Source organism: Xenia sp. Carnegie-2017, unplaced genomic scaffold (assembly GCF_021976095.1).
Source record: "Xenia sp. Carnegie-2017 unplaced genomic scaffold, XeniaSp_v1 HiC_scaffold_23, whole genome shotgun sequence".
Classification (NCBI taxonomy): Eukaryota; Metazoa; Cnidaria; class Anthozoa; order Malacalcyonacea; family Xeniidae; genus Xenia; species Xenia sp. Carnegie-2017.
In genome coordinates, this window is record NW_025813486.1 from 16,337,100 (window position 1) to 16,362,844 (window position 25,745).

Consider the following 25,745-nt stretch of genomic DNA (forward strand, 5'->3'; position numbering starts at 1 on the left):
TGCCAAGAAAATGTAAAATAAGGATGGGGTGTAGAAGTTCCTAAACTTGAAGATGGTACTGGAGTTAATAAAGATGGTATACGAGTAGATAGCGATGATGAAGCAGGAGATAGTAATGAAGGAGTAGATAAAGTAGGTGTGAATAAACTTCTTCTTCGATTCCGCGTTGTATCTCTTGCATTAGAACTGATATACATTTCCTTAATTTTAGTTTTGATATATGAAATTGGCATTCCTTTTCTTCTTAACTCAGGTAAAATAGATCTTATTTCATGTTCTTTGAGATTTAATGTTTTTCTATTAGATATTAAATCATTTACTGAATCAAAGAAGGTAAAATTAAATTTCCCATTTTATTCTAAATGTTTTTTGTTTATACCATGATTATGGAAAAATCTTGAAATTAAATTGTTATGTTGTGCTTTTGAAACCCTTGTTATTATTAGTGTTTTAAAGGGAGTGCTACCATCTATATTTAAAGTTTCCCCGTGATCCATTATATCATTTGTATCTTAAAATTACTCGTTTTCCGTCCTTCTTAAATCATCCGCTTTAGTCAAGAAATTAATTAAATTCTCTTTTCTTTCTTTCTTTTTTCAATAAAATATACGCTTTTATTACTTCATGTTTTTTTGTGTTATTAGTTATTCCATTAATCAAAACTTCTTCAGGTCTTCTCTTCAATTCTGCTAATAGTTTATTTATTTGACTTGTGTTGACAAGACCAAATTTTTCAACACTATCATTTACCATTATTAATAGTTAAGTAATAAGCATCTTCTATTAAATATCCTGTTTGAACATCTTCATATAATTAATGTTTTATATCATCACTATATTTTTATTTTAAACTTCTAATTAACATTTTTTATGATATGGATTTATTTCTTCCTGGGAAATTATTTTGTCATTTAAAATCTTTATTAAAATAAAAATCAAATTGTTAAATAGATTTTTATTTTCGGTTAAATTTAATCTATTTTCTACTCTACAATTAATAAAAATCTTTAAACTTGGAATAATTTTATTTTTTTAACTTTTTTGGTTTTTAAAATTCAACTAATTTGACAATTACTTTTAAAACCTCTTCATTTATAATACTTTCTTCTCATCATTATCATCATCATCATCATCAGTATCACATTTTTCTTCATCATTTGATTTGTCAAATTTATTTTGAAAATCACAATATTCTTCCCCATTACTTTTTTCTTTATTTAAATTTTTTATCTTTATCAATTTCTTCCAAATTTTCTTCAGTATTATCTTCATTTTTCATATCATCTTTTTTTCTCTGTTTTCACTTTCTTTAATTAATACATCATCCATTATAGAATATTAGGTTTTATTACTGGATCAATATACATAATTCGTTTTTAAGGGAAAATCAATATCAATTACTTTTCTATTTTTTCTTTTTAGTTTCTTTTTATTTCATTTTAATTTATGTAATTTTTCTGTTCTTTTCATGTTGTAAACACAACATAAATGAAAAAATTAAAATCAATATTCAAAATATATGGGTATTTTATATCCATTATTCATTTGATTTCTAAATTCTCCAAATAATATAGGCGTATTTCATTCACTTATTGCTTCTTTTAAATTAATATCAAATCCAAAATCACCTGTAGTTTGACTTGATAAAACTTTGGGAAAACTATCTTGATTTGGAGATAATCAAGTACAATAATTCCATTTTCAAGGGTTAATCAAAATAAATTTTTTTATTTTTTTTATTTAAAATTTTCTTTAAATTCTAATAGGCTTCTTTTTCGACCATAATACTCATAGATTACAGCACAATTTTTGTATGTGCACAACAATAACTACCATTTAATAATTTATATAAGTTACAATTTTTTGATGTGTAAAAACTCTTGATGGTAGACCGCCTGTGAACACATCATAACAATTAATTGCTTCGGACCAATAGCAACGGTTTTTGTAACAACTCTTATATTGTTTATAAAATAATGACACTCTTTATTTTCTTGTATCAGTTTATTATTTATTGCTTTACTCAATTGATCATTTGGTTTAGACATTCTAGTTTTAATCTTAAAATTACTAAAATGGACATCGTAATTTTGAGGATTATCACCGGCTAAACCTATCAAATTATAATGTTCTTCTGCTCTTGCAAATTAAAATTTCAAATTACTAGCTGATGTAATTCAACTTGTTTTACCATAACCATTTATTAAAGTCATATCAAGCTGATCTATAATTTTGAAACTTTTATTCTTTAAAGCTTTACTCGTGCATTTTTCTATTTAAATAAGCAACATCATTGAGGGCAGTATTTGATTCAATTTTATCTACAGTATCCAATTTTTTAAACCCATCCAATATATTTAAATTCATATTGGCTAAAATATATTTAAATATCCAATCCTATTATATTGATTAGTAATATTGTTTACTAAAACATCATTAATGAATAAATTTACATTGCACCACATACTAATTAAAGGTCTTGGATAAAGTGGTACCGGCCATTAATTTTAATCTACCACACACAGAGCCCTCTATTTGAAAGAGTTGGGACATCTATTGTTATCCGTTTAGCTTACGTTGATTGGGCAATATTGATCACCTGATCAATTTCCGCCATTTTGGTTCCTAGTTTTGAAATTTGAGCTAGTGTTTATATAGCAATTACTGCTAGTAATACAGTATTTTGAGATAGTATTGCGTTTTTTATGGATAAGTATGTAATAACTGATTGTTGAAGGCTACTAAATGTCATTACATACCGCCAGAATCAAGGATTATGAAAAAAATGAAAGAAATGCCTTTACGTCGAACTTTGATTGCGTATGGTGATTGTTGTGCTGAACAGCTTTTGATACAAGGTTCAATCAACTGACTCAAGTGGAGAACCATTTTTGGGCCAAATAACATTGCAAAGTTCGTGCTGATGCAGTTTCAATAGTTTTCTTACTCCAAAACTTGTTTTTTAATCGAAGATGATTTCTCATTATGTTCTGAAATTGGTCAATCTATAAGCCTCTCAATTCTCAGCCACTTCCACACTAAAACAAACAACTACACTAAATCACAGAAACTCTTATGATTTTCCATGTTGTATTTTGTATTTTTAGTTCATCATTTAAAAATGAAGTAATTATAATTAGGATATTCACTGAAACAGCTGAGTACAATATAATTTTGGTAATGAATTGTACATATGTACCCTACTTCTGTAGCTCAAAATAAAACATTACTTCTCTTCTAGACTTGTCGATATGGGGTGCCATCTGTGGTTTTATTATTTAACCGCATAACACTGTGATTTTCCCTGATTTATTAAATAACCAATTTCTTATTTTGGTTATTTAATAAATAACCACTTTATGAAAACATCGAAAATTGGTTATTTATTAAATAACCAGTTTCTACACACGCCGAAAATTGGTTATTTATTAAATAACCATTTTCTACACACGCCGAAAATTGGTTATTTATTAAATAACCAGTTTCTGCGCACGCGAAAAAATGGTTATTTATAAATAACCAGTTTCCGCGCACGCGGAAAAATGGTTATTTATAAATAACCAAAATAATTTCGAGACACTTGGCGTGCCAAATGACGTCAGCAAGCAATACAATAATTTTCTCAGTCCCCCCCCCCTGGATAAGCACTCATTTCCGCACTGTCGCGTTATTGAAATTAGATCGCTTGTCGCGAAAAATTTCATTTTGTCTGTAAGTTTCCCGCTCGGCGTGTTTTCTATTTGTCTTTTTTGTCAAATAAATATGTCTCAAACGCACAATCTCCAAAGAGCAATTATCGAGGCCGTAGGAAGAGCAGTACACGAGGCACTGCGAGATCAACATGAAGAGGTAAGATACAAAGCAAAATATTCTCCGTTCATACTTGTAAATATTCAATGTGTGATATGCGTCGAATCACGAGGTCGTCGATTTTACGTGATAAAATTCTTACAATTTTAGTCCTCTGATGCAGCTACTGCCCACGAAAATAATAATGAACCACAGGTAACATTCTAGTGTATATGGGTGCATCCAAGTGAAAAACATCGTTAAATTTTGATAAATTTATAACTTTGCCAGAATTCCAACTCAAATGATGAAAATGAGGGGTAAGAAAACTTAGCAAATATTATGTGGTATTTCTATAGTACTACATTTGTATTGAACTCATTTCATTTTAATCAGTAACAATTCAGGAAGAGTTGGTCGACCAAAGAAAATAATTCCAAGGGATGTATTGGAAAATTTGCTTCAGTTACGACTTACGATTGTGGAAATTGCCAGACAGTTGAAAGTCGACAGGTCAGTGGTCTACAAAGCAATGTCGGAGTATGGGTTGTATCGAGAAAACTTTTCACAATTGTCACAAGACGAAATAGAGAAAGAAGTGGACGCCATTAAACAAAATCATCCTAAGGCTGGCGAGGTCATGGTTCAAGGGTACCTTGAATCTAGGGGTCTTTACATTCAGCGACAAATGTGAAAAAAGCCATTCATATGGTTGATCCATTAGGTGTCGAAGAGAGAAAAAGTAAACCAATAAAGCGTCGCATTTATACTAATCCTTTTCCCAACTATACTTGGCATATTGATGGGAACCATAAACTTGTTAGATGGAGACTTGTCATACACCATGGTATCGATGGTTTTAGTTGATTAGTGGTATTTGCACATTGTTCTTCAAACAATCGAGCAACTACCGTTCTATATCACTTCTTATGTGCTGTCTCGAAGTATGGGCGTCCTTATAGAATTCGTACCGATCTTGGTGGCGAAAATGTTGACATCTGGCACAACATGATTTTAACACGAGGCAATGAAACTAAGCCGGTTGTTGTAGGGAATTCAGTGCACAATCAGAGAATCGAAAGACATAACAGAGCACTAAATGAACAAGTTCTAACAAGTTTTAGATCTGAATTTTATGCACTTGAAAGTGAAGGTGTATTGAATGTCAATAATGACACTGATATATTTTGCCTCCATTCAGTGTATCTGCCACGAATCGACAAAATCCTTGACGAGTTTGTTGCTGCTCACAACAGCCATAAAATATCTACAGAAGGAAACAAAACACCTGAACAATTGTTTTGGGTTAACATTAGAAATGCATACCATGAAGATGATATGCTACCAAACACAAGCAATCTTGACATTGAAGAACTAGCGTCAAGTGATTTACCTCACGTCAATGTACCAGATATATCTTGCCCTTTGCAAGGTGACTTACAGTTGCAAAATTTTAGTACATTCATTCAATCTCTTTCGGCAGTGAGCGGAAAAGCTGCATACCTTGAGGCTGTTCGTTTCTTGGGACAGTCAATGCTTGATGAGCAGAACCCTGAAGATTTGCATGCACAATAGATGACTTGCCTTGTTTACTTTTGCTAGCAGGCAGATCTGGTCTAGGGCTTTTGGAGAACATTAGCAACAATGGTCAACCTCTCTTGGGATTGATCTGCCAGCCAGCAAAACGTAAACAAGACAAGTCATATATGAGTAGTAAAAAAATATAGTCTTCACTTACTATTTTATACAGTAATGACATGCTAGGAGGAATATAGATACGTCAGTTAGAAATACGTTGTTTTACATCATTACCAAATCGTAAATTAAATCAACACAACTATTGCTTAGACTCTAACTTCAACATCTTTCTTCAGGCAGCATGTATCTCTATGGACCACCAAATGTAGGTGAGTTCAGAATCTCATCGTTCATCATTTCTTGAAATTCTTCATAACTAAGATCATCTTTATCATTATGAAGTGGCAAATACAAAATGTGAGCGCAGGTGTTGCTTTTGGGACGAACATCTTCCCAGATACAAATAGTTGGTTTGTCATGAAATCCTAAGGGAGGCTCTTCCTCCAACCCAGTTGCAAAAATCATAATCATCGGCAAAGATACAAGAGGCTCTGAAACATTGGCAAAGCAGTTTGCTAGAAAAATAAATAAAAGTTGTACTTTTGAAATGGATTGTTCGTCAAAAAGCAATTATTTGATAACACGTTTGATAACAAGCAATTGAATAACGTTTATTATGCAATTAATGCCTGGGGCATTAAATAGACCCTAGAGGTTATAGATACGAGGCGTTTATTTCATTTCTATCACTTCGATCTTTTAAGGTGATGGAAAAAGCTTTTAAAGTACCTTCGCACTCTTGTAGATAGTCACGCCAATGCATTATAACGAGCTCCTCCCTTTCACGTCTTCGACAACCATCTTCTGAAAAATCTGGTGTAAATATTCTGTCAACTTCCATCGCGGTCAGCGGCTTGCTACGATGGCAGAAGTATGGGCGGAAGAGAAGTGGATTTCCTTTTACTAAGCTAAGAACACCCAGTGTTTTTAACCCGTCCTTGAACTGCTCAATTGCACTTCTCGCTTTATCAATTACAAAAATTGACAAAGCTCTTCCACAAGCTGTTTTCTTGTTTCAAACTTTGGAATGCCGTGAAAGCCAGCTTGTGCAAAAACATCAATGGCATCATCAGATCCTACTATAGTTGCAAACGTTGTTTCTTCTGTAGTAGCACTGATCTACAGACGGGAAGTATGATTTGTGAAAATGCCAGCTCAATATCGAGATACAACGTCAGACTTTTCACTATTGATAAAAAAGCAAATATTTACCCGTTCTATGATACTTTTTACTTCACAATCTTGTACATCGTCGATACATGGGTGGCAATTTTCTTCACCAAATACAATGAAGTCATACATAGAGGGGGATAGACAATGTCCTGCAGTTCCACCATTACACAAGGAAACGGAAAGAAGTTTTCCACATTGAAAATACAAGTTTTCCTCTTTGCTGGATGTAAAGGAAACACAATTATGCTGTTCGATACGTGCTTTTGTAGCTATGTAGCTAAATTGACAACGTACATTAATCCCTTCGGCTAAATTTAACAAAAATTTATATCTACGTAATTCAGTTTTAGCATGAAGACAATCAACGCACGACTACCTTCTTGGTTCATAACCAGCACCTTTTCGAGGGCAATCCCAGGAACGCGTTCGAAGAAAAGGCTCCTGAAACTGCAAGGCGGAGAAATTCTCGTGTCGGCCCTCCTAGATCCACAGCACCCTCGCTAGACCCGATTTCGTCGGCAAACATGACAGACAACGGACGTGAAGGATCAAATTTTTTTCTTCCTAGCTTGGCAATACCGTCTTCAAATACATGCTTGCGGCGAACGTTAATAATGTTTTTAGATGGGCTACGTCACATCTATGTGGTCATTCAAAACAGTACTAACCATTTGTTGCGCGCTTGAATCGCTAAAGACAAATAACCAAGTGAAAAAAATTAGCATGGCATCTTGTCTTCCGTTAACGCTTTTTTTAGCTGATTACCATACTTTGCTAAGCCCATGCTATTTTGAATAGCTGTCTGCACCTCATCGTTTTCATCATCGCTAATTTCAATGGGGTCTGGATCAAGCAATCCTAAGAATGAATTAAAAGAATTTAACACAGAAGAAATTTGTTACAGGACACTCAGCATATACATTGCTAAAGATAAGCTGTATATAATTACTCGTTTTTTATTCTACTATGTCATTGTAATTATCATGCATATTAATAAACTGGAAATAACATAGTCGTTCGTACGTTATCATCCAATATTGTTTTTAAAGTCATAGCAATAAATTTGTCATTCCAAAATAGCTGGTGAATATATAAACCAACAATCACAAACAGAAACAGTAAATCCAGACGTTGCACAATAATTTTTAAAACAAAAATCAGTAACATAGTGTGTATCCCAACCTACTAGTGTAAAATGGTATCTGACAGCAATACATACTGACCTATAGTGATTGCTCTCAATGGTGGAAGTTGTATGATGGCTAGTTGATCCCTCTGAAAAACTTTGTGCAGCACCTAGTATAGTCATCGATCCCTCTGAATGACTTTGTGCAGCGCCAGGTATAGTCATTGATCCCCCTGACACACTTTGTGCAGCCCGAGGCGTAGACATTGATATATTTAAAAGTTCGTTATCAAAATCATCCTGTTCGGAGTCATCCTGAAATTTTCATTCAAGGCAATGGCAATATACATTGAAATAGAAAAGAAACCAACACTACGATGAAGAACAATTACTGCTACAACAGACATAGCAAAAGTATCACCCTATATGACTCACTTCAACAATTAAAGCTCCATCAACATCCTCATTTTTCCCAATTTTAATTTTGGAAATGATGTATAAACATCCTTGAGAACACAGTGATATGACCTCTGGAGCATTCCATTGGAAGGAAGTTGATGTCTTAGGAATGGAAAGCTTTTTTGTACCTTTGGTTATTCTATAAAGATAAAACAAATTAGCTACTTTATAATTGGACACTTTCTTCTTCAATAAATATCATGGGCGGGAAATAAAAAAATATCATCATTACATCATATCATCAAAAGTATCGTCAATAATGTCTAGCAATGACTCAATCACAAATTTTTGTGCATACTGATATTGGTGACAGAATTCAATATAAGTGTAGTAAAACATAAAATACTTGCCCTAAGTAGTCAAATGGCAGCAGTTCACCAGGTAGCAAGTCAAAAACTGAGGCAAATATGCTTGTTATTTCACGGGTAACATCCTTTGCTACCCATGCGTAGTTTAATGAGATTTTTCCAATTAAACCCATATTAGCTAAGCAACCTCGGCTATTTCCACGAGGAATTGGAATATCTTTGCCATTTTCTGATGGTAAAAGGCAAACAACATCTTTTGTGTAAAGCTTTGCAGACTTTGATTGGGATGTTGATGACCTTTTCCGTTTTCTACCACCAACATTTGAATATTGAATACAACTGCTTTCAAAAATCGATGGAAGAGGTCTGGTCTGTAAGACATAATTCATTTGATTGATTGCCTGTAGTAAATTGCCATTGAAAAGCCACATTGAATCATAGTTATATAACAATGAGGTGCATTTATAGCAATTTTTTTAAGCAGACAAAACAAGGTGTTAAAAAAATTTTGATAGTGCAGTCTAGCATGATAATAATCAGACAAACATTGGCCAACTTACAGCGCTAGAGCTACTTGTTCTACTTTGTGACAACTGTGTGAGCGTTGTCTGACGCTGTGGCTGTCGCTGGGGCTACGGTTCGATTTTGGAAAAAACTTTAATGTTAGATAATAATTTAAACGTTTTCAACGGCACATATTTTACAAGAAACGTGCACCTATATACACTAGAATGTTACCTGTGGTTCATTATTATTTTCGTGGGCAGTAGCTGCATCAGAGGACTAAAATTGTAAGAATTTTATCACGTAAAATCGACGACCTCGTGATTCGACGTATATCACACATTGAATATTTACAAGTATGAACGGAGAATATTTTGCTTTGTATCTTACCTCTTCATGTTGATCTCGCAGTGCCTCGTGTACTGCTCTTCCTACGGCCTCGATAATTGCTCTTTGGAGATTGTGCGTTTGAGACATATTTATTTGACAAAAAAGACAAATAGAAAACACGCCGAGCGGGAAACTTACAGACAAAATGAAATTTTTCGCGACAAGCGATCTAATTTCAATAACGCGACAGTGCGGAAATGAGTGCTTATCCAGGGGGGGACTGAGAAAATTATTGTATTGCTTGCTGACGTCATTTGGCACGCCAAGTGTCTCGAAATTATTTTGGTTATTTATAAATAACCATTTTTCCGCGTGCGCGGAAACTGGTTATTTATAAATAACCATTTTTTCGCGTGCGCAGAAACTGGTTATTTAATAAATAACCAATTTTCGGCGTGTGTAGAAAATGGTTATTTAATAAATAACCAATTTTCGGCGTGTGTAGAAACTGGTTATTTAATAAATAACCAATTTTCGATGTTTTCATAAAGTGGTTATTTATTAAATAACCAAAATAAGAAATTGGTTATTTAATAAATCAGGGAAAATCACAGTGTTATGCGGTTAAATAATAAAACCACAGATGGCGCCCCATATGTCGATGATATTTTAATTGTAGGTGTTGGTTTATAAGATCACAGAGGCATATCTCCATAATTTCAGCTATTTGGGCTTTTTAATGTATATTACAACTGTTGCTGCCTTTCTCATATATATTAAAATATTGCTGGCTTTCTGATATATATTTAGGTGCTGCTAGCTTTTTAATATATATATTTCACTGGCAATACAAGGCATAGAATTTGAACAAACGGGGCTGAGCTCCCTCCAACACACCCCTGTTTGATCATTAAACACATACAGAAGTTTTGTCATTCCTCAACCAATAAATTTAACTCTTTGCTAAATTGAAGATTGGATCAGACTCATATGCTGTATAAAAGACTACAAACAGTAGCATTTATAGCAAACAGACTTTTCTTCAACAACAGAAATGTTTCATGTTATAGAAAGAATATATTCATTTTAAAGAAATGCTTCATCAAAATTTTTTCAGCAGAATCCTTAACAAACTTTATTAGAAATAAACTTTAATAGTTTATAAAGTGCTAAAGGCGAAATACCTTCATATAAAGGAATAAAACATTTAAGGCCAAATGCATCTTGGTCAAATCATTGCATATTTCAGTAACTAAAAAGTAAAAAAGTCTGTCATTTTCTGCTGAGCAAGAAAATTTTGTGATTTTTCAGAATAAAAAATGTCATGTTTGGATTAAATTGTAGGGCATAAACCACTCACTACCATTAAATTGTTACAAATCTTGAACACAAATCTTTCCGGACCAAAACTGCATGATTACTATGATTCGAAGTTTCGAACAAAGTCTTGTCCAACTATTTGATAACACTGACGCCAGGATAACATTGCCGCTTGCCACCATGCTTAAAGATCTTGAAAACCTGTTACAGAGTCGGAACATAAGCCGAGAAAACACGTTCACGTACGAAAAATACTTCTTACAACGGGTCACGATCAATTTGAAGCACGAACTAGTAAACTGCAAACGAAGCTCAAATCAATGAAATTAAATCAGGTCTGCCGCAAATCATTATAAAAACGCAAAGAGCTTGCTATTATTCGTAATATATTATATACTACCATGGAATAAGCTTAAATTGCTTTCCTCTTTTGCATATAAACCCAATTTCCAATAGTACTATTATAGTTTCACTTTGCAAGTAGGAACCAAAATGGCGGCTCCGTGCTCGGCCCAGACCGTTTGTCCCAACTCTTACGCATAGAGGGCTCTGACCACACATATCCAAGTCATCAGTTATCAATAAACCATATTCAGATTTTAACATTTGACATTCGAAATTTTTTTTATAAGTTTCATCAGGTTCAGGATTTAAATTAAAAGGTCTAAATTCTAAAAATGTATAATTTCGAAAAACTGGTTGAAACATATTTAAATTATTACTTACAACATGATCATTTTTATCAATTTCATTTTGATTAACACTTGCCATATCTTATTAGTGAGAAGTTCACACAGACAACAAAAAAATATAGATTCATCAAATTTTTTTAATAACTTATAAATATATTTTTTTACTAGAAATTTTTATTTCTACAAAATTCATTAAATTTCTACAAAAATTCATTAAATCATCATGTATTCTCTTTTTCTCTTTAGAAATTTTTTTTTCCATTTTTTCTCTCTTTTACAATATATTTTGATAATTGTTTCTTAATAAAGAATTAAGTGCAGTATCAGTTAAACCTGTAGGTGGACTAATTCGTTTTTTTCAATGATAGAATTAGATTCATATTTTATCTAATTATAATATGGATTACAATATATGATTCCATTACCCTCTAATACATCCCCATAGTATCTATACGAATTGTTTTTACTTTCTTTATTAAAGTTCATTATTTTCTTCAAATCTTAAATCGAGACGTATATCTACTTCATTACTAATGTAGTTATTATCTCAATCTTCATACTCCAATTGAAATATTATATATTTTGAAAAAAAAATCGAAGGAGCTTTTTCATATTCCATTCTTTGCATTTATTGTAAATTAAAATTAGCAATAGCATCTAATTTAGATAATCCACCACTTAAATAAAGAAACTTTTCTATGTATTAATAAAAAAATGAAATATTATTTGGTTTGCTATCAGAATTTCTGATACTGTTTGGTAAACAATTTTGCATATTTGTGACTTCACTAAGTTCTGGGATTTTTTGTACATTTCCATTTGTAAAATGAGTAAAATTATATAAAATTACTGAATAAAATGTTTAATTTAATACCTCCTTTTTTAATTTTTTTGGTTTTAAACTCATAATTGGATATAAAATATTATTTTTATTAATTCCTATTAAATTAAATAGATAAAATATATCCATCTATGGAATAAAAAAATTTAAAAATCAAGTATCGGTATTTTGCGGTATTTTCATAGGTCCTAATTTAATTTCGATTTTTTAATCAATTTGACATTCCAATGTTATATTTCCAGAATCAAATGGTATATAATTGCCTTGATGATCCAATACTTTTATACTTATATCTTTAATAAATGATGAAAATAATTGTTTTTATATAATTGGATTGTACACAAATAAATCATCTCCAACTTCATTTGCATAATGTAAAGGAACAAACATAACAATTCACTTTTTGAATCACCAAAAATTTCACTATTGATTTTGTCACAATGCATAAACATTTTATTTATTCCAACTGTCTTATCAGGAAGATAAGGACAATGAAACTATTTTATTTTTTTACAAATTCACGTTTCCTAGAATTAAATCCATAATCAAATGTATGTTTAATTTCTTTTTTGTCTAACCCCAACATAAAACTTAATTTTTTTGAAAATCTTAAATTCAATTGTCTTATTACTAGAAGCAATATCAATGTATTTTATTTCATTCATTATAAGATTTATCCAAGCATAATTTTTAAAATCATATTTTTTACCCTGATTTGAATAAGATTCTTTCCCTTGAACATAGTAACAAGTATATTCATTTGTTAAAATTATATTATTTTTACAATTTTATTCTTCAAAAATATTATTATCATTTAAATAATCATTCAAGAGCGATATAACTTTTTTTTGTTTTATATTCCCTATGGTATTTTAATTCTTGGTAAATTAAACTTGAAAATTGGATATAATTTTTATCAATATTTTTAGTAGTAACATCCGTTTAAATAAAATATTTAGAAAATTTTAATTCTAAATCACTCCAGCATTCATCTTCATTAATAATTTTTGCTATTTTTGGATAAAAAACATTTAACACAGTTATGTATTTTTTATTATTTAATGCATCAATTTGACCAGGTAATGTTGCAATAAAATGATTAATATAGTTTTTTTCACCATTTTTATTATTAACATTACTAATTAATGTAATATTTTTAATTTTTAAACCTTTTTTAATTCTTCACAATAAAATTTCTCTTGAATTTCTTCACTGTTGTTGTCACAAGACTTATAAGTAACAGGATCCTTCAACAAAACTTTATTTATATAAAAAATCTCATTAACCCAATGTCTTAAACTTTCCTTTTTAAAAATATTTTTAATTCCTAAAATTTGCACTTTATTATTTTTCTTTAATATAGTTAAATTTTTATCCCTTTTTTTGTTTAAATTATTAGATAATCTTTTGATGTAATTTGTTATTTTTCCACTTAAATACATATCATATGGTGAAAGAGTGTCAGAAAGTAATCCACGATGAGGAGATTTGTTATGTCTTTCCACAATTAAATGTAAGTATTTTTTATAAATAAATTTATTATTTATAAATTTATAATTTTCAACAAGCCAATAGTCCTTCTAATCATCTGATTTATTGTTCATACAAATCTTTCAGCGTGAGTAGCTTTAATTTTACGATTATAAGTATTATAAATTGTTAAATTGTGTTATTTTGACAATTCTTTTTGAATCCCTTGAAATTCAGTTCCCTCATTTTTTTTGGCTATAATTCATTTCAGCTAAATCAATACTCCATAATCATTTTTTCCCCATACATTTATATTTAAATGATTATATTTTTTTTTCTTTTGATACAAATTATATATATTTTGTTCATTATCTTCTAAATATTCACCTTTTAATGATCTTGCAGCTTTTTTTACAAAGTCATCGTTAATTATTAGTCTTCTTCGTTCTCATTATCATCATTCACAAACGTTGGAGGATGATGATAATGAATATCAAGAACTGAAAGAAAAATGTCATTATATATTCTTTCAATTTTATCACTTCCATATTTTTTATAAAATTCTCCCAAATCATATTTCTTTCCAATTTTTTCCTCTAAAATTTCATTCATAAATTCACTATGATAAACAATGCAATCGTATATTGAAATATCCAATTTATTAGAAAACTCTTTAAATACATAAATAGCTTCAATGTCATTACCAATTTTCAATATCTTTTTTTCTTTTTTTACTTGGTACAGTTTTTGCCATTTCTTTTATTCTTTTTTTCTCTTTAGCTACCTTTCCTTTCATTTGTTTTTTCTTGTCTTCTTCATTTTTAATAAATCACGACAAAATTCAAGAAATTGTGGCAATTTTTGTGATGTAGTTTTTAAATCGTCGTCTTTTCTGAAATATGTTTTGTAAAGCTCATCTGTCCAATTAATCATTGCAACATCATTTAGAATCTAAATTTTAGATCATCGGGTTTGAAACAATCATCCTCATCATCATCATTAACATAAACAGTTCCATTTTTATCTACAACTCGCGATGATTTTTGTGCTTTTAAAATTAATTTATTTCCTGAATCACTTTCCAAAATAACCTGTTTCTCATTAGATGAAAACTTCATGAAAAATTTCATGAAAAATTTCACTTTCATCTTTTTTCGCAATCTTATTGAAAACATTTGCCAATCTTTCACATGTTTGCAAAATCATTTGCATAAATTTTTTTTAGTCAGTAATTGTCAATTCGTAATTGTAATTGTAATTGTTGATAAAAAGTCAACAATATAATTTTTAGTAAATGTTTGTAAATGTAGATCGTCTAGGTTGGTATAGTACTGAGAAGGACTGTTTTTGTTGTTACTTACTGACATTTCGACAACCTTAGCAGTAGTCATCTTCAGAGTCAAATGAGAAGTAAACGTCAAATTAACTGTATTTGTTATCTGGTTCCTATGTCATTGTATTGTGTGTACAGGAAATGTGTGGATGTCAATTGTGTATTGTCATTGTGAATTAATATGAAGTGTGATGTTTTTAGTTGTGATATTTTTATTTGTAATGTGTGAGTGTCAGTTGTGCATGGTCATTGTAAATTAATGTGAAGTGTAATATTTTTAGTTGATCGTTTGTTTGTATTGTGAATAAGTCGTTTGTAAGGTGCCGGTAATTGCTTTGATCTGTTCAGGGGGTTTGTTCCAAGTTTGTATACCAACTTTCTAATGTAAGCCGTTGTCTATAGTCAGCGCTGTAAATAATGCATTTTGCCGCGTCCCAGTCAATGTTGTGCTTTGTGATTCGGTGATGTTTGGCATTGTGATTAGTTTTGTCTTGTTTTTTTGTAGCTCGTTTGTGTTCAGTAAGTCTTATGTTTAAGTTCCTGCCAGTTTCCCCGATACAGGAGGCGTGACAATCGGAGCAGTTTATTTTGTAAACTGCACCTTGTCGTTCGTTGGGTTGTTCTTTGTCCTTTATGTTCGTTAGTACTTGTCGTAACGTTGTGATTGGTTTATGTGCGACACGTATGTTGTATGGTCGTAAGATACGCGAGATAGTCTCAGACGCAGCATGTTTCATCGATGAAATTTCAAAAGTTTTTGTTAGGAAAAAATGCTCTGAAATTTTCTTTTATCGTATAATACATAAATTTTGCATGAAAATCCGGGTGGGCGAAAAAGTTTTAATTTTGAGAGCCCACGCTTTTTTTAATTTTGAGAGCCTGATATTTGCCACAGTCTCTAAAAACGATGTGAAAGCATTTAAAGGAAAAGCACGCGAAAACACTAAAAAGCAGTCTGACAAAAATAAATTAGCGAAAGTTTGAAAAATGTTTTATATTAATATGTTTTGATAATACTTCAGTGAATAATAAAACAATTATTGAATTTGTTTTTCGCATGATATCAAGAATTATTCAGACCTCAGTCAATGATATCCGCCTCAGCCTCGCTTCGGAAGATAACAATGACATCGGTCTGAATAATTCTTGATATCATGCTTAATCCAAAAATTGCTTAATATATGCATGAAAGCAATTGAAATCAAGTCCGAAAGGTAAGTCAAACTATTATTCATATAATTATTTTGGGGGGTAGCCACGCGCGTATGCGTAACCACTATGTAACCACCACGTGGATGGTTAGGTGCAAGCTTGAGCAATCTGGCACACGTTTTGGGTTGCTTGGAGTCCAGGTCCCGAATAGAACAACTCGCATTCAGGACCTGGCCACCACATACTTGCACCTTATTACATCGAAAACTATTTCGATTAAAAAAAAATTTTCAGAACGTTCTGCTTACGAATGTGTTGAATAATGGTCAGCTCATTTACACTTAGTTACTTATACACCTTCCTGCGTCATTCGGTCCCAGGCCGTCGATGGTTCCTCTTAAACTAACCTTGGTTACTATTTAACCTCATTTAATATCTATCATTACCATACTTACCACATGTTGCAAGCTTGAGCAACCTGGCACACGCTTTGGGCTGCTTGGAGTCCAAGTCCCGAATAGAACAACTCGCATTCAGGACCTGACCAGCAAGCATATTGCAATATCACTCCAAAGAACCCAATTCCCTTCAGCCCACCCCAACATCCTTACTAAAGTCACTAAACAATCGTTGCACATCATTATTATCATCATTAGCAAAGGGATCCACACCCAGTTGCTATGTAATTGTTACACAAATATCATCATCATCACCATCTTTATCAAAGGGATCAACACTCAGTTGCTATGCTACTGTCACATATAGACATACATACACATACATCATCATCATCATTATTATCATCACCATTATTATCATCATCATCATCATTAGAAAAGGGATCCACATCCAGTTGCTATGAAATTTTCACACACACACACACATCATCATCATCATCATCATCATCATCATCATCATCATCATCATCATCATCATCATCATCATCATCATCATCATCATCATCATCATTATCTTTAGCAAAGGGATCAACACACAGTTGCTATGCAGTCGTCACAAGCCGTCATTATTATCAAGATTAGCGAAAGGACAAAAAAACACTCCACCAAAAAACAATGCACCCGTAAATGTAACTGATCTTAGTCAAACACGTGAGTCTCTTAATCAATCTTAAAGGGGAAGTCAGAGTTCGGAATAACTTAGGCTCAAATGAAAGAGTATTGTATTATTACTTTGCATACCAAGTCTAAAATCTTTACGTTAAATACAACTCGAGAAATAAAGCAATGAAACTGTGTTATTTTGCAAATATAAATGTACATCCGAGCGAACCTGCGATCAAGCAGCGGAATTGCATCGTTACGTCACTGCGCGACTCTGTAATCGAGCAATTTCGAAGAGAATAGAATAGATATTTTGTCTGTCAATTTTAAAGTCTTCTAGGTAAATGGCGTATTTAAACGATTCTTCGAGCGATATTTTGACCTGTTCTAACTTAAAAGATGGTAAAGAAATTTCAAAGATAAATGGAGGGTTTAAATATTATACTTTTGAACTGGTTAATGAAACGGGGACATATTTTTCTGACATGCTAAGACGAAAGCAGAAAATATGTGTATTGAAGATTCCAATTCAGAGTTTTAACGACACCACAATTTTCGAGGTATTTGTATATTTCTATATTACATTTTATATATATATATATATGTACTCTTTTTATCTGGTTCACCATATTTACAGTCGTCGAAATCACAGTTTGTTTATTAAAGAATTGTATTAATGTAGGCCGTGCCCACATACTTGGCAGTCGCGGAAGATTATTATTTAAGTGTTAGATAACCGGTTGTGTAAAACTTTAAAGAAAACCTCTCCGCTTCTTAAGAAACAGTTCCCACTTTGTTTTTCTGTTTTAGTACTTCTGTTTGTCTGTTGTCAGAGTAATAAACTATAGGATACCTGGCTTGACTGTTTCTTTTTGTAGCAGCTAGTTGTTTGCTGTCATATTATCATTTATTAAATACTTAATTGACTGTTTACTTGGCCTATATAAAAGCCAGGTCTGTCTAGTCATTCTCTAACAAGAAAAATTTCTGATATTTAAAATTGCCAGGTATTCTATAATTTAGCCACACCTATGTGTGTATTTCAGCCATTCGTGATCGGTGTGCTGCTATCACTTCTTTTTTGCTTGGTCTTGGAGTAGGTGCAATATTCTTTGGAAGTTTAACATGCTTGTCTGATGGTTGAGGATTCATGTCCACATTGAACTCTACCACATCATCCATCAGTTGCAGTACAAAATCAAAACACTTTTTCTCCAACACTGGTTTCACTATCCATTTTTTACGTCCTTTTGGGAAGACCACCTTATACCTTTTTTCCCCTTCTTCCTTACCTCTGGTGACTGTTGCTTGCCTCCTTCCAGTGTTGGAGTTGTGATCAATCACAGCTAGTTGAGTACGGGCCACCATTCCCTTGTATGAGAAGTGTTTACGTTTTGGTACATATTTTAGCAGCAAGGAATGGTAGACCTCAAGGTTGCCAGTATGGTGAAATTCTGTAAGCTGTTGTATATCTTTTAAAAGCTTTCTATTCAGAACAACCTCCTCCAATGCTATATGTGGGGCAGATCCAGCCTGCAACCATTTCGTTTTCTTTCTTTGTTTTTAGATAAAGGGCCATGTGCACATTTGCAAAAATGTTTGCTATTTCTCCAATTATGTTTGTTGACTATATGATGTAAAATGGACACCCATTTCTCATGGAGCACTTCAGCATTTCCCTGACAACTTTGTGCACACCACCAAAGGTGATTGGATACAGACTGAATCCACTCTAGTAGCTCATGATTTTCTTTTTTCTTTGCCTTCTCTGTCAATTTTTTTGTCACCCACTTTGAGAGATGCCAAACATCATATTGGTGCACTATGGAAGGGTACCTCTTTCGCATTTCAGAGGTTATTTGAATGTGGCGGTCAGTTGTCAATGATCTCACTTTCACACCTTGCTCAATGACATTGTCAAGTGCTCTTTGGCATCCTTTTTTCTCCATTGCATTAGAGGATGAAACTTCAGAGACTTGAACAAGAGAAAAGTCAATAATTTTCTCTGAAGTTTCATCCATTAAGGAATATGTACCATATTTTGCTATGACCATGACTGTCTGATCTACCATCACCACATAAGTCAACCGGTTTCATTTTGTTTTGATGGTTTCAATAATTTCTTTTGTTGTTTTTTATAGACATTGTCAATGACTGGGAAGACAATCTTATTTTGAACTTCATAAAACTGATCTTTATTTACAAAGTTTAAATTATTGCATTTGCAAATTGCTTGGTGGCTTCATAGGTTCCTCCAGTCATGATAGTTGCAGCAGGAATTAAAATATTACCTGCTGGTTTATTGTGCAAATATGGTTGAGACTTCCACTGGTAAGTATGATTATTGCTACATGTTGTTTTTATGGCAACCATACTACCAATATGGGACTTCTCAATCTCACAAAGAGAACCACATATTCCACATGTTGCGAACAGCTTATCAAGCATGCTTTCAAAGACAATGAATTTTCTTTGACTTTTTAGTTCCTCACCTTCAGATTCCTCATCTGTATCTAGTTCCTCAAGATAGGTATAATCATCATCACTATCTGATGCAGCAATATCATCACTGCTTCCTAAAGAGATTTCTGAATCAGATGATATAATAGGAGTTGTTGTGATAGGAGTTGTTGTGTTAGGAGTTGTGGGGATGTTACTGGTTTTGGTGTACGACTTGAAGAAACTGCATTTAAAGAGGGGCAACATTTTTGAAGCGTTTTTTTTTTAATGGTTTCCTTTTTCTTTGTGCAAGAGTTTGTATGGCAACTGTCCTTTGTCTTGGTGTATCACACTGTGCTTCTGCATCAATGAAAACTTTTGGCTCACATTGAATCTGGGCATCCTTGGACAATGGACTGGGAGGCTGATCTTCAATGCATGTTGCAAGATTTGTATCTTCATCTAGTGATTGTATTATGCTTCTAACTTCCTACAAAATAGTCAAACTTCTCAACCAAGAGAGTACAAAGCTAATTGTTTAAAGAACAGTTCAATAACTTCAAATATAATCTATATGGTTGCAATATCCTATTTACCTCATGTCTTGCAATTCTATCTCTCATTTGTTCTCTTCTGTGTGACATTTTTCGCTCGGGTTTACGATTTAAAATGGAAATATCGATGGTACACTACTAGGTTTTAATATCTTTTCGATTTCATGCCGAATATCTCCTTTAGAGAAGTACTAAAGCAATCTGGGGTGAAATGGTCGCTACATACGTAACATGAATTTGGCTTCGGTATATTATCACGACGAACCCGTGCAAGCCATATTTTTTGCATTGTGGGTCGTTTGGCAATCGATGATACGATACATCGCTACCTTTTGTTTTTCTAGATCCGTTAGTGCAATTAGGCACCATGCAATGTGGCATTGTTCCGAAATATTTAAAGTAAACAAAGTAATTGTAATTGTGTCGCTTTTCCTGATATGTTGTCTATTTGAATATATATACGCTCCCGCGAAAGCGCGCAGTGACGTCACGAGACTTTACCGCTGCTTGATCGCAGGCTCGCTCGCATGTACATAATAGCTGATACAAAATATACAAAATTTCGTGGTTTCATCGCTTTATATCTCGACTTGTATTTAACTAGAAGATATAATATTTGGTATATAAGGTAATAAAAATATAATCTTTCATTTGGGCCAAAGTTGTTCCGAACTCTGACTTCCCCTTTAATAAACATCGTGTTAGTGGCCGACCATCTTTCAAGCAAAACAAACAGGTCCTTCCTTCACTCTCCGCGGATGTAAATAACGCAAAACGGCCCTAATTGCGCAAATCGGACCATCTGCTGCCCCTATGCAAATGATACATCCCTGGCGAAATGGATCGGTCTTCGAGCATTTTAGTCGTAAGTACACGAATCTGGTGCTTGAGGACGATCAATCCATATATCTGCCAACGCCTCGTGGACAGTAGCACCGAAGCAACTTGTGGTAGTGGTAAACTCCCCTGACCTCAAGAATCTAAAAAAAGCCCACACAACACGCCGCCCACAGTAACGCATCTTCATACATTTGGAGATTGAGCACCGATCGAACTTTAGCAAGCATAGACAAAGTAACTGGCTGACAATCTCATTTGTCGTTCCTTTGGTTGCGCTTAAACAATTACCAGAGGTTTGGGAAACCCGTTCTCTACATGCAACGAACGAATCCCCGTCAAATAAACTTTGATGGAGGATGCTTTGACATTATTAGCTAAGGATGTTGCAAACAACATTAAAGTCCACTCTGACGCGGGTAGAGGAGAGCCATTTGAGTGTACTCGCTGCGACCCGCAGTGCCGTATCGTATGTGTGACGTGTAGACGGAGCGATGGCGTGAAACAACAACGTTTGCGTTTGCAGCTGTTGATTTTGCAGCTCTGACGGGCGAGCAGTGATGGATGAATCGGCACTGGTTCGGGTTGTGTGTGTGGTACTAACTCTCGGAATACCTGCATGTTAAAACGCGACAAAGCATCAGCGATTCAATTATCTTTACTAGCAACATGCTTAGCGGAAACTTTCAAATTTTAGCGAGCTGCACATAAAAACAATTGACGTAACAAAATTATAAGATGGCTGTTTTAAGACGTATAATGATGGCAACTATACTCTGATTGTCGCGTTGAAATTGCACGCGGCGGTTTTGCCAACTCGCACCCCACACATGGCAAGCAATCACAATAAGGAAAAGTTCTTTGTATGCAATGCTGAGGGACTTTTGTTTAAATGACCACTCCCCATTGAACCATTCGCCATTTAGGAATGCACCGTATCCCAAACCACCCGATGTACCTGTCGATAAACTAAGGTCTGGAATTGGTGACCAACCCGGTAAATCAAAGAAGTGTACCCATTCCACGTCGTCAAAAAAGGAGTGCCACCAAGCAAAATCCAACCTGCAATCCTTATTCAATCTAATGAAATACGATTTTTTACGATTCCGGCCTTTCAACAGAGAAATATACGACCATGAAGGACAACCAAACACGCATGACTTAGCTTTCCTACCAATGATTAAAGTTCTTTTAGCCGATACATTAGCGCTTTGAGCTCCAGGCCTAGATCAATTGCGTCAACTCCTCCAGCTTCTCTGATGGCAGTCGAACAATTCTTTCCACTGAATCCAACTCGATACAGAGAAACGTCAGGCAGGTAGTCGGGCCGACACATTGTTCAGGGGCCAATGGAATGCCTATCACACGAGCTGCTTTATTGATTGCATTCAACCGCAATGCACAAATTTCGGATTCGGGTGGTCCCAGAGTAAAGTAATCATAAAGATAAGGCAAAAGATTACGAATATCCCAATTATGTACTAAGCATCAATGAAATAAGTCTGCTAAACTGTCAAAAATAGCCGGAGCTGAGCGTAAACCAAACGGCTGAGTCAAATCAACATAGTACTTTCCTTTTTCAGAACATTCCTAAAAGGTAGCGATCTGAAGGGTGTATGGAAATAATGCGATAAGCACTCTTTATGTCCACTTTACCCATCAATGCGCCTCTGCCGGTTTTAATAATCAGGGCAATAGCATCAAACCTTTACTTTAGCTGAAGGGAAAATCCTCTTTATTGATACCGCCATTCACACTATGTTCAAAAGGAAATGAAGGATCAAGAATTAGGCGCCAACCGCCATCCTTTTTTGGGATAACTCCGAAGCGATTAATTTGCAATGATTTTAGTGCTGGTTCGTACGTGGGCCCAAAAACACGACCTAGTATAACTTCTTTAGCTAGATAATCATCAATAACTTGCGGATGTTCAAAAGCCGACGAACAGTTTGCTTTAGTTGATTTTAAAAATAATGACGATTAATCAAAACCCAACCGAAACCCATTTCTATAACCATCTAACACGTACTTGACTTTACAGTGATTAGGATAATTACACAGCTGCAACGTCAACTGTGATATCTCAAGAAACATTAAATTATTAGTACTAGATACATTACAAAAGTTATTCAATAAATGTTTTTACAGTTTTCACTGTCGTGTTGCTGGATTGCGACGTATGAATTCAATACTGGGGCTGCGCGCTCGTTTTTGGTGGGGTTCTGGACAAACGGATTCTCTTGTAGGACCCACCGCAACCGTTGCGATCGCATTTGTGGCGAAACTTGCAAGATTCGTACGGGCTAGTGCAAGATCTGGCATTACACGGCTTACAAAATGACCGCGATTTCTAATCGCCACGAGGTTTGCGACCGTGTGTGGGTGTTGAGCTTGCGGGCATTGAAGTATGGTAATGATATAAGTCAGGGTTAATCTGACTCCAATTTGTCTGTTCGGAAGCTGCAGCCTCTAGACGGAATGCCCGGTCATAAGCATGCCAACATCGTCCATGAAATTGTTTTGCCATACGAATGATTAAACCCATATAGGCCAATAAATCTCTCGTGCGATCTGGTTGAAAAGTAGTGATTACGGTAGTTTATCCGCACTCTCACCATGTCAAAATATCAGTTAGTGCATGCTTTTTACGGGGTGCAGCCGTTGGGACAATAAAGTTGCCGTCAATAGAAAACGTTGTGGAGTCATTACACACAGGATTCAGTAACGTCTCTGGCAACAATTCGAAGATTTCAACAGATTTCCCCCCTTAAATCTGCGTTACAAGTTCACCGGGAATGGGCGGACAACCGGGACCCGAAACGAAAGGTTGATGCAACGCAGGGGTAGCCTTCTCATTACCCAACGGTCTAGAAAACCCCGACAAAACAGAGGACACTGTAGGGAGCGATGGCAAGCCAAATGAAGAAAATATACCTGATTGCGTCAATGATGTAGGCAATGTATCAGAAATGCCAGCAAAAGATTGTGCAGTCAACATACCTTCGCTGTCGTGTGAGTTCCCTACCGTAGTGACCGCTGCGGGAGTAGAGTCCCCCAATTGCTCCAGCGACAAAACTTGAGCGTTGGTAGTGTTTCGAGCTGCCATTACCGAAGAAACCGCTTCAGCCACAGCTGATTGTAGGCCAGCACGAAACTCTTCCGACTGGAACGCAGAACTTCAATCGAATGACGCCCCTTGTGATGATTCTCTTGAACAATTTTCTGGACCATAATAAAGCTTAACGCGATAACAAACTCACACAAAAAATTTTCAGGAGGTTCTGCTTACGAATGTGTTGAATAATGGTCAGTTCATTTACACTTAGTTACTTATATACCTTCCTACGTCATTCGGTCCCAGGCCGTTGCTGGTTCCTCTGATATTGACCTTGGTTACTATGTCACCTCATAAAAAGGAATGGACACCATATATTTATAATTTCGAGTGAAGTCAAATTTATTGCAAGTATACGATGTAAGCACGTGAGCTAAGTCGCGTGCCATGTAATATATGCATGAACGTTCTACAAATGGGTTTGGGAAAAGTGACACTCAATGTCTTTTCTGAAATAAGTGAAAGTGGGTCCATTAACTAAAAGAGGTCAAAAATATCGGTTTCTTTAAGATAATGGCCTTTTCCCATGAAATATAGGTTCAAAAATGTTGGTCACAAGTCCTAGATTTTGGAACACGTCCCAATTTATTTTAGTTTGTGAGCCTATGATTCAAAATGATTAGGTAAGTGGTCATTTGACAGCAGAGTGAGCTCAACTTGCAATCTCAGACAGTATATAAATTTTCATGTTTATTATATATAGTAAACTACGCTCTTGATCTATTTCATTTTTGTGAGGGCTACCCACATGTACGCTCTGCGTTCCTATTTTTTAACATTATATCAATTTTGGAATTGCAACTGCATGAATAGAATAGCATGAACAATAAATTGTTCTCATCATGTTGCATCTAAACTTAACTATATACAAACGAAAAAATGTTATAACTAGTATTATTGTGCGGTTTTGTACTTGTTAGTTAAGGTATATTAAATAAACGTAGAAATATCAAATGATGAAAATTAAAAAACGTATAAATTTCTCGCTGTTCAGATAAGAACTAATCAAGTTGTACCAATGGTTCTAAACAAAAATGGAAACTGAGCCAATAGTGAACAGGTTAAAAAAAAATTAACAAACTTTCTCAAGTAATGCACTTATTCCAGGAAAAAACGAGCAATCAACTGAATTGCGTCAACCAACCAGTTGTAGAAGCAGCCAACCTGAGTTTGGTAATGTAAAAATTTCACAAAAGAATTGGAAAGGCTGCAATTTAAGCGTAGGACTTAAAATCCTTTCAATATCACATGTTAAAGAGTTGATAAAGACATGGCTGATATCTAAGGTGTTAAAACAGAAAATTTTCATCAAGAATAAGTGCATAAACAAACTAACTTGTTTTTCCAAAACATTGCTGCGATTCGTCTTCAGTGAACGACGGAAAAATAAACATATATTGAATTCCAATTCACTATTTTTTGAACAAACATTTGTATTTAGTTAGGAATATGAGTTTTTCACTCGTCTCATCGAAGAAAATGAGCTTTTTGAAAGTGAACTATAGATCTTCACGTCCTCGACACAATGAAGTAATCAAATTTGTAATGAATAGTTCTAAAATCAGGGATAAATTTGGGGGGAGGAGGTCATATTCATATATGAA

General features: G+C 34.0%; 4 protein-coding genes and 1 long non-coding RNA gene across 7 annotated transcripts; 3 read left to right on the forward strand and 2 right to left on the reverse strand.

Moving 5' to 3' along the window:
* The first annotated feature begins 3,641 nt into the window (after positions 1 to 3,641).
* Positions 3,642 to 4,593, forward strand: LOC124448663. Its single transcript, XM_046999610.1, has 4 exons — positions 3,642 to 3,849; positions 3,961 to 4,005; positions 4,081 to 4,109; positions 4,186 to 4,593. The coding sequence occupies exons 1-4, from the start codon at positions 3,763 to 3,765 to the stop codon at positions 4,481 to 4,483; spliced, it is 459 nt and encodes a 152-aa protein (XP_046855566.1). The 5' UTR covers positions 3,642 to 3,762; the 3' UTR covers positions 4,484 to 4,593.
* Positions 4,594 to 4,663: 70 nt separating this feature from the next.
* Positions 4,664 to 5,393, forward strand: LOC124448662. Its single transcript, XM_046999609.1, has one exon. It carries the CDS (start codon positions 4,798 to 4,800, stop codon positions 5,362 to 5,364), a length of 567 nt encoding a protein of 188 aa, XP_046855565.1. The 5' UTR covers positions 4,664 to 4,797; the 3' UTR covers positions 5,365 to 5,393.
* A 180-nt stretch (positions 5,394 to 5,573) lies between these two features.
* Positions 5,574 to 6,806, reverse strand: LOC124448664 (G2/M phase-specific E3 ubiquitin-protein ligase-like). Of its 2 annotated transcripts, XM_046999611.1 has the most exons (3): positions 6,640 to 6,806; positions 6,157 to 6,546; positions 5,574 to 5,942 (listed from the first exon to the last, which is right to left on the reverse strand). In XM_046999611.1, exons 2-3 carry the CDS (start codon positions 6,266 to 6,268, stop codon positions 5,677 to 5,679), a joined length of 378 nt encoding a protein of 125 aa, XP_046855567.1. In that variant the 5' UTR covers positions 6,269 to 6,546; positions 6,640 to 6,806; the 3' UTR covers positions 5,574 to 5,676. The 2 variants fall into 2 exon arrangements, with proteins under 2 accessions (XP_046855567.1, XP_046855568.1); XM_046999612.1 differs by having other exon boundaries at positions 6,157 to 6,806.
* A 435-nt stretch (positions 6,807 to 7,241) lies between these two features.
* On the reverse strand, positions 7,242 to 9,977 carry LOC124448666. Of its 2 annotated transcripts, XR_006949203.1 has the most exons (8): positions 9,388 to 9,977; positions 9,232 to 9,276; positions 9,054 to 9,125; positions 8,536 to 8,864; positions 8,162 to 8,324; positions 7,824 to 8,041; positions 7,371 to 7,458; positions 7,242 to 7,290 (listed from the first exon to the last, which is right to left on the reverse strand). XR_006949203.1 is itself a non-coding variant. In XM_046999613.1 (7 exons), the coding sequence occupies exons 1-7, from the start codon at positions 9,472 to 9,474 to the stop codon at positions 7,449 to 7,451; spliced, it is 924 nt and encodes a 307-aa protein (XP_046855569.1). In that variant the 5' UTR covers positions 9,475 to 9,977; the 3' UTR covers positions 7,253 to 7,448. The 2 variants fall into 2 exon arrangements, 1 of the variants encoding a protein (XP_046855569.1); XM_046999613.1 differs by having other exon boundaries at positions 7,253 to 7,458.
* Positions 9,978 to 17,489: 7,512 nt separating this feature from the next.
* On the forward strand, positions 17,490 to 19,839 carry LOC124449621. The gene is made up of 3 exons (XR_006949460.1): positions 17,490 to 17,756; positions 19,338 to 19,527; positions 19,681 to 19,839. It is a non-coding gene; the product is annotated as an uncharacterized LOC124449621 (long non-coding RNA).
* The last annotated feature ends 5,906 nt before the right edge of the window (positions 19,840 to 25,745 follow it).

Excerpts from the sequence above, each read along its gene's own strand:
- LOC124448663 (XM_046999610.1), top strand. The coding sequence starts at position 3,763 with ATGTCTCAAACGCACAATCTCCAAAGAGCAATTATCGAGGCCGTAGGA. Across the intron at positions 3,850-3,960 it reads TGCGAGATCAACATGAAGAG|TCCTCTGATGCAGCTACTGC; the intron begins GTAAGATACAAA and ends TTACAATTTTAG. Across the intron at positions 4,110-4,185 it reads TCAAATGATGAAAATGAGGG|TAACAATTCAGGAAGAGTTG; the intron begins GTAAGAAAACTT and ends CATTTTAATCAG.
- LOC124448662 (XM_046999609.1), top strand. The coding sequence starts at position 4,798 with ATGATTTTAACACGAGGCAATGAAACTAAGCCGGTTGTTGTAGGGAAT.
- LOC124448664 (XM_046999611.1), bottom strand. The coding sequence starts at position 6,268 with ATGGAAGTTGACAGAATATTTACACCAGATTTTTCAGAAGATGGTTGT. Across the intron at positions 5,943-6,156 it reads CTATCTACAAGAGTGCGAAG|CAAACTGCTTTGCCAATGTT; the intron begins GTACTTTAAAAG and ends TTATTTTTCTAG.
- LOC124448666 (XM_046999613.1), bottom strand. The coding sequence starts at position 9,474 with ATGTCTCAAACGCACAATCTCCAAAGAGCAATTATCGAGGCCGTAGGA. Across the intron at positions 9,126-9,231 it reads AAAATAATAATGAACCACAG|CCCCAGCGACAGCCACAGCG; the intron begins GTAACATTCTAG and ends ATCGAACCGTAG. Across the intron at positions 8,865-9,053 it reads GAACAAGTAGCTCTAGCGCT|ACCAGACCTCTTCCATCGAT; the intron begins GTAAGTTGGCCA and ends TATGTCTTACAG.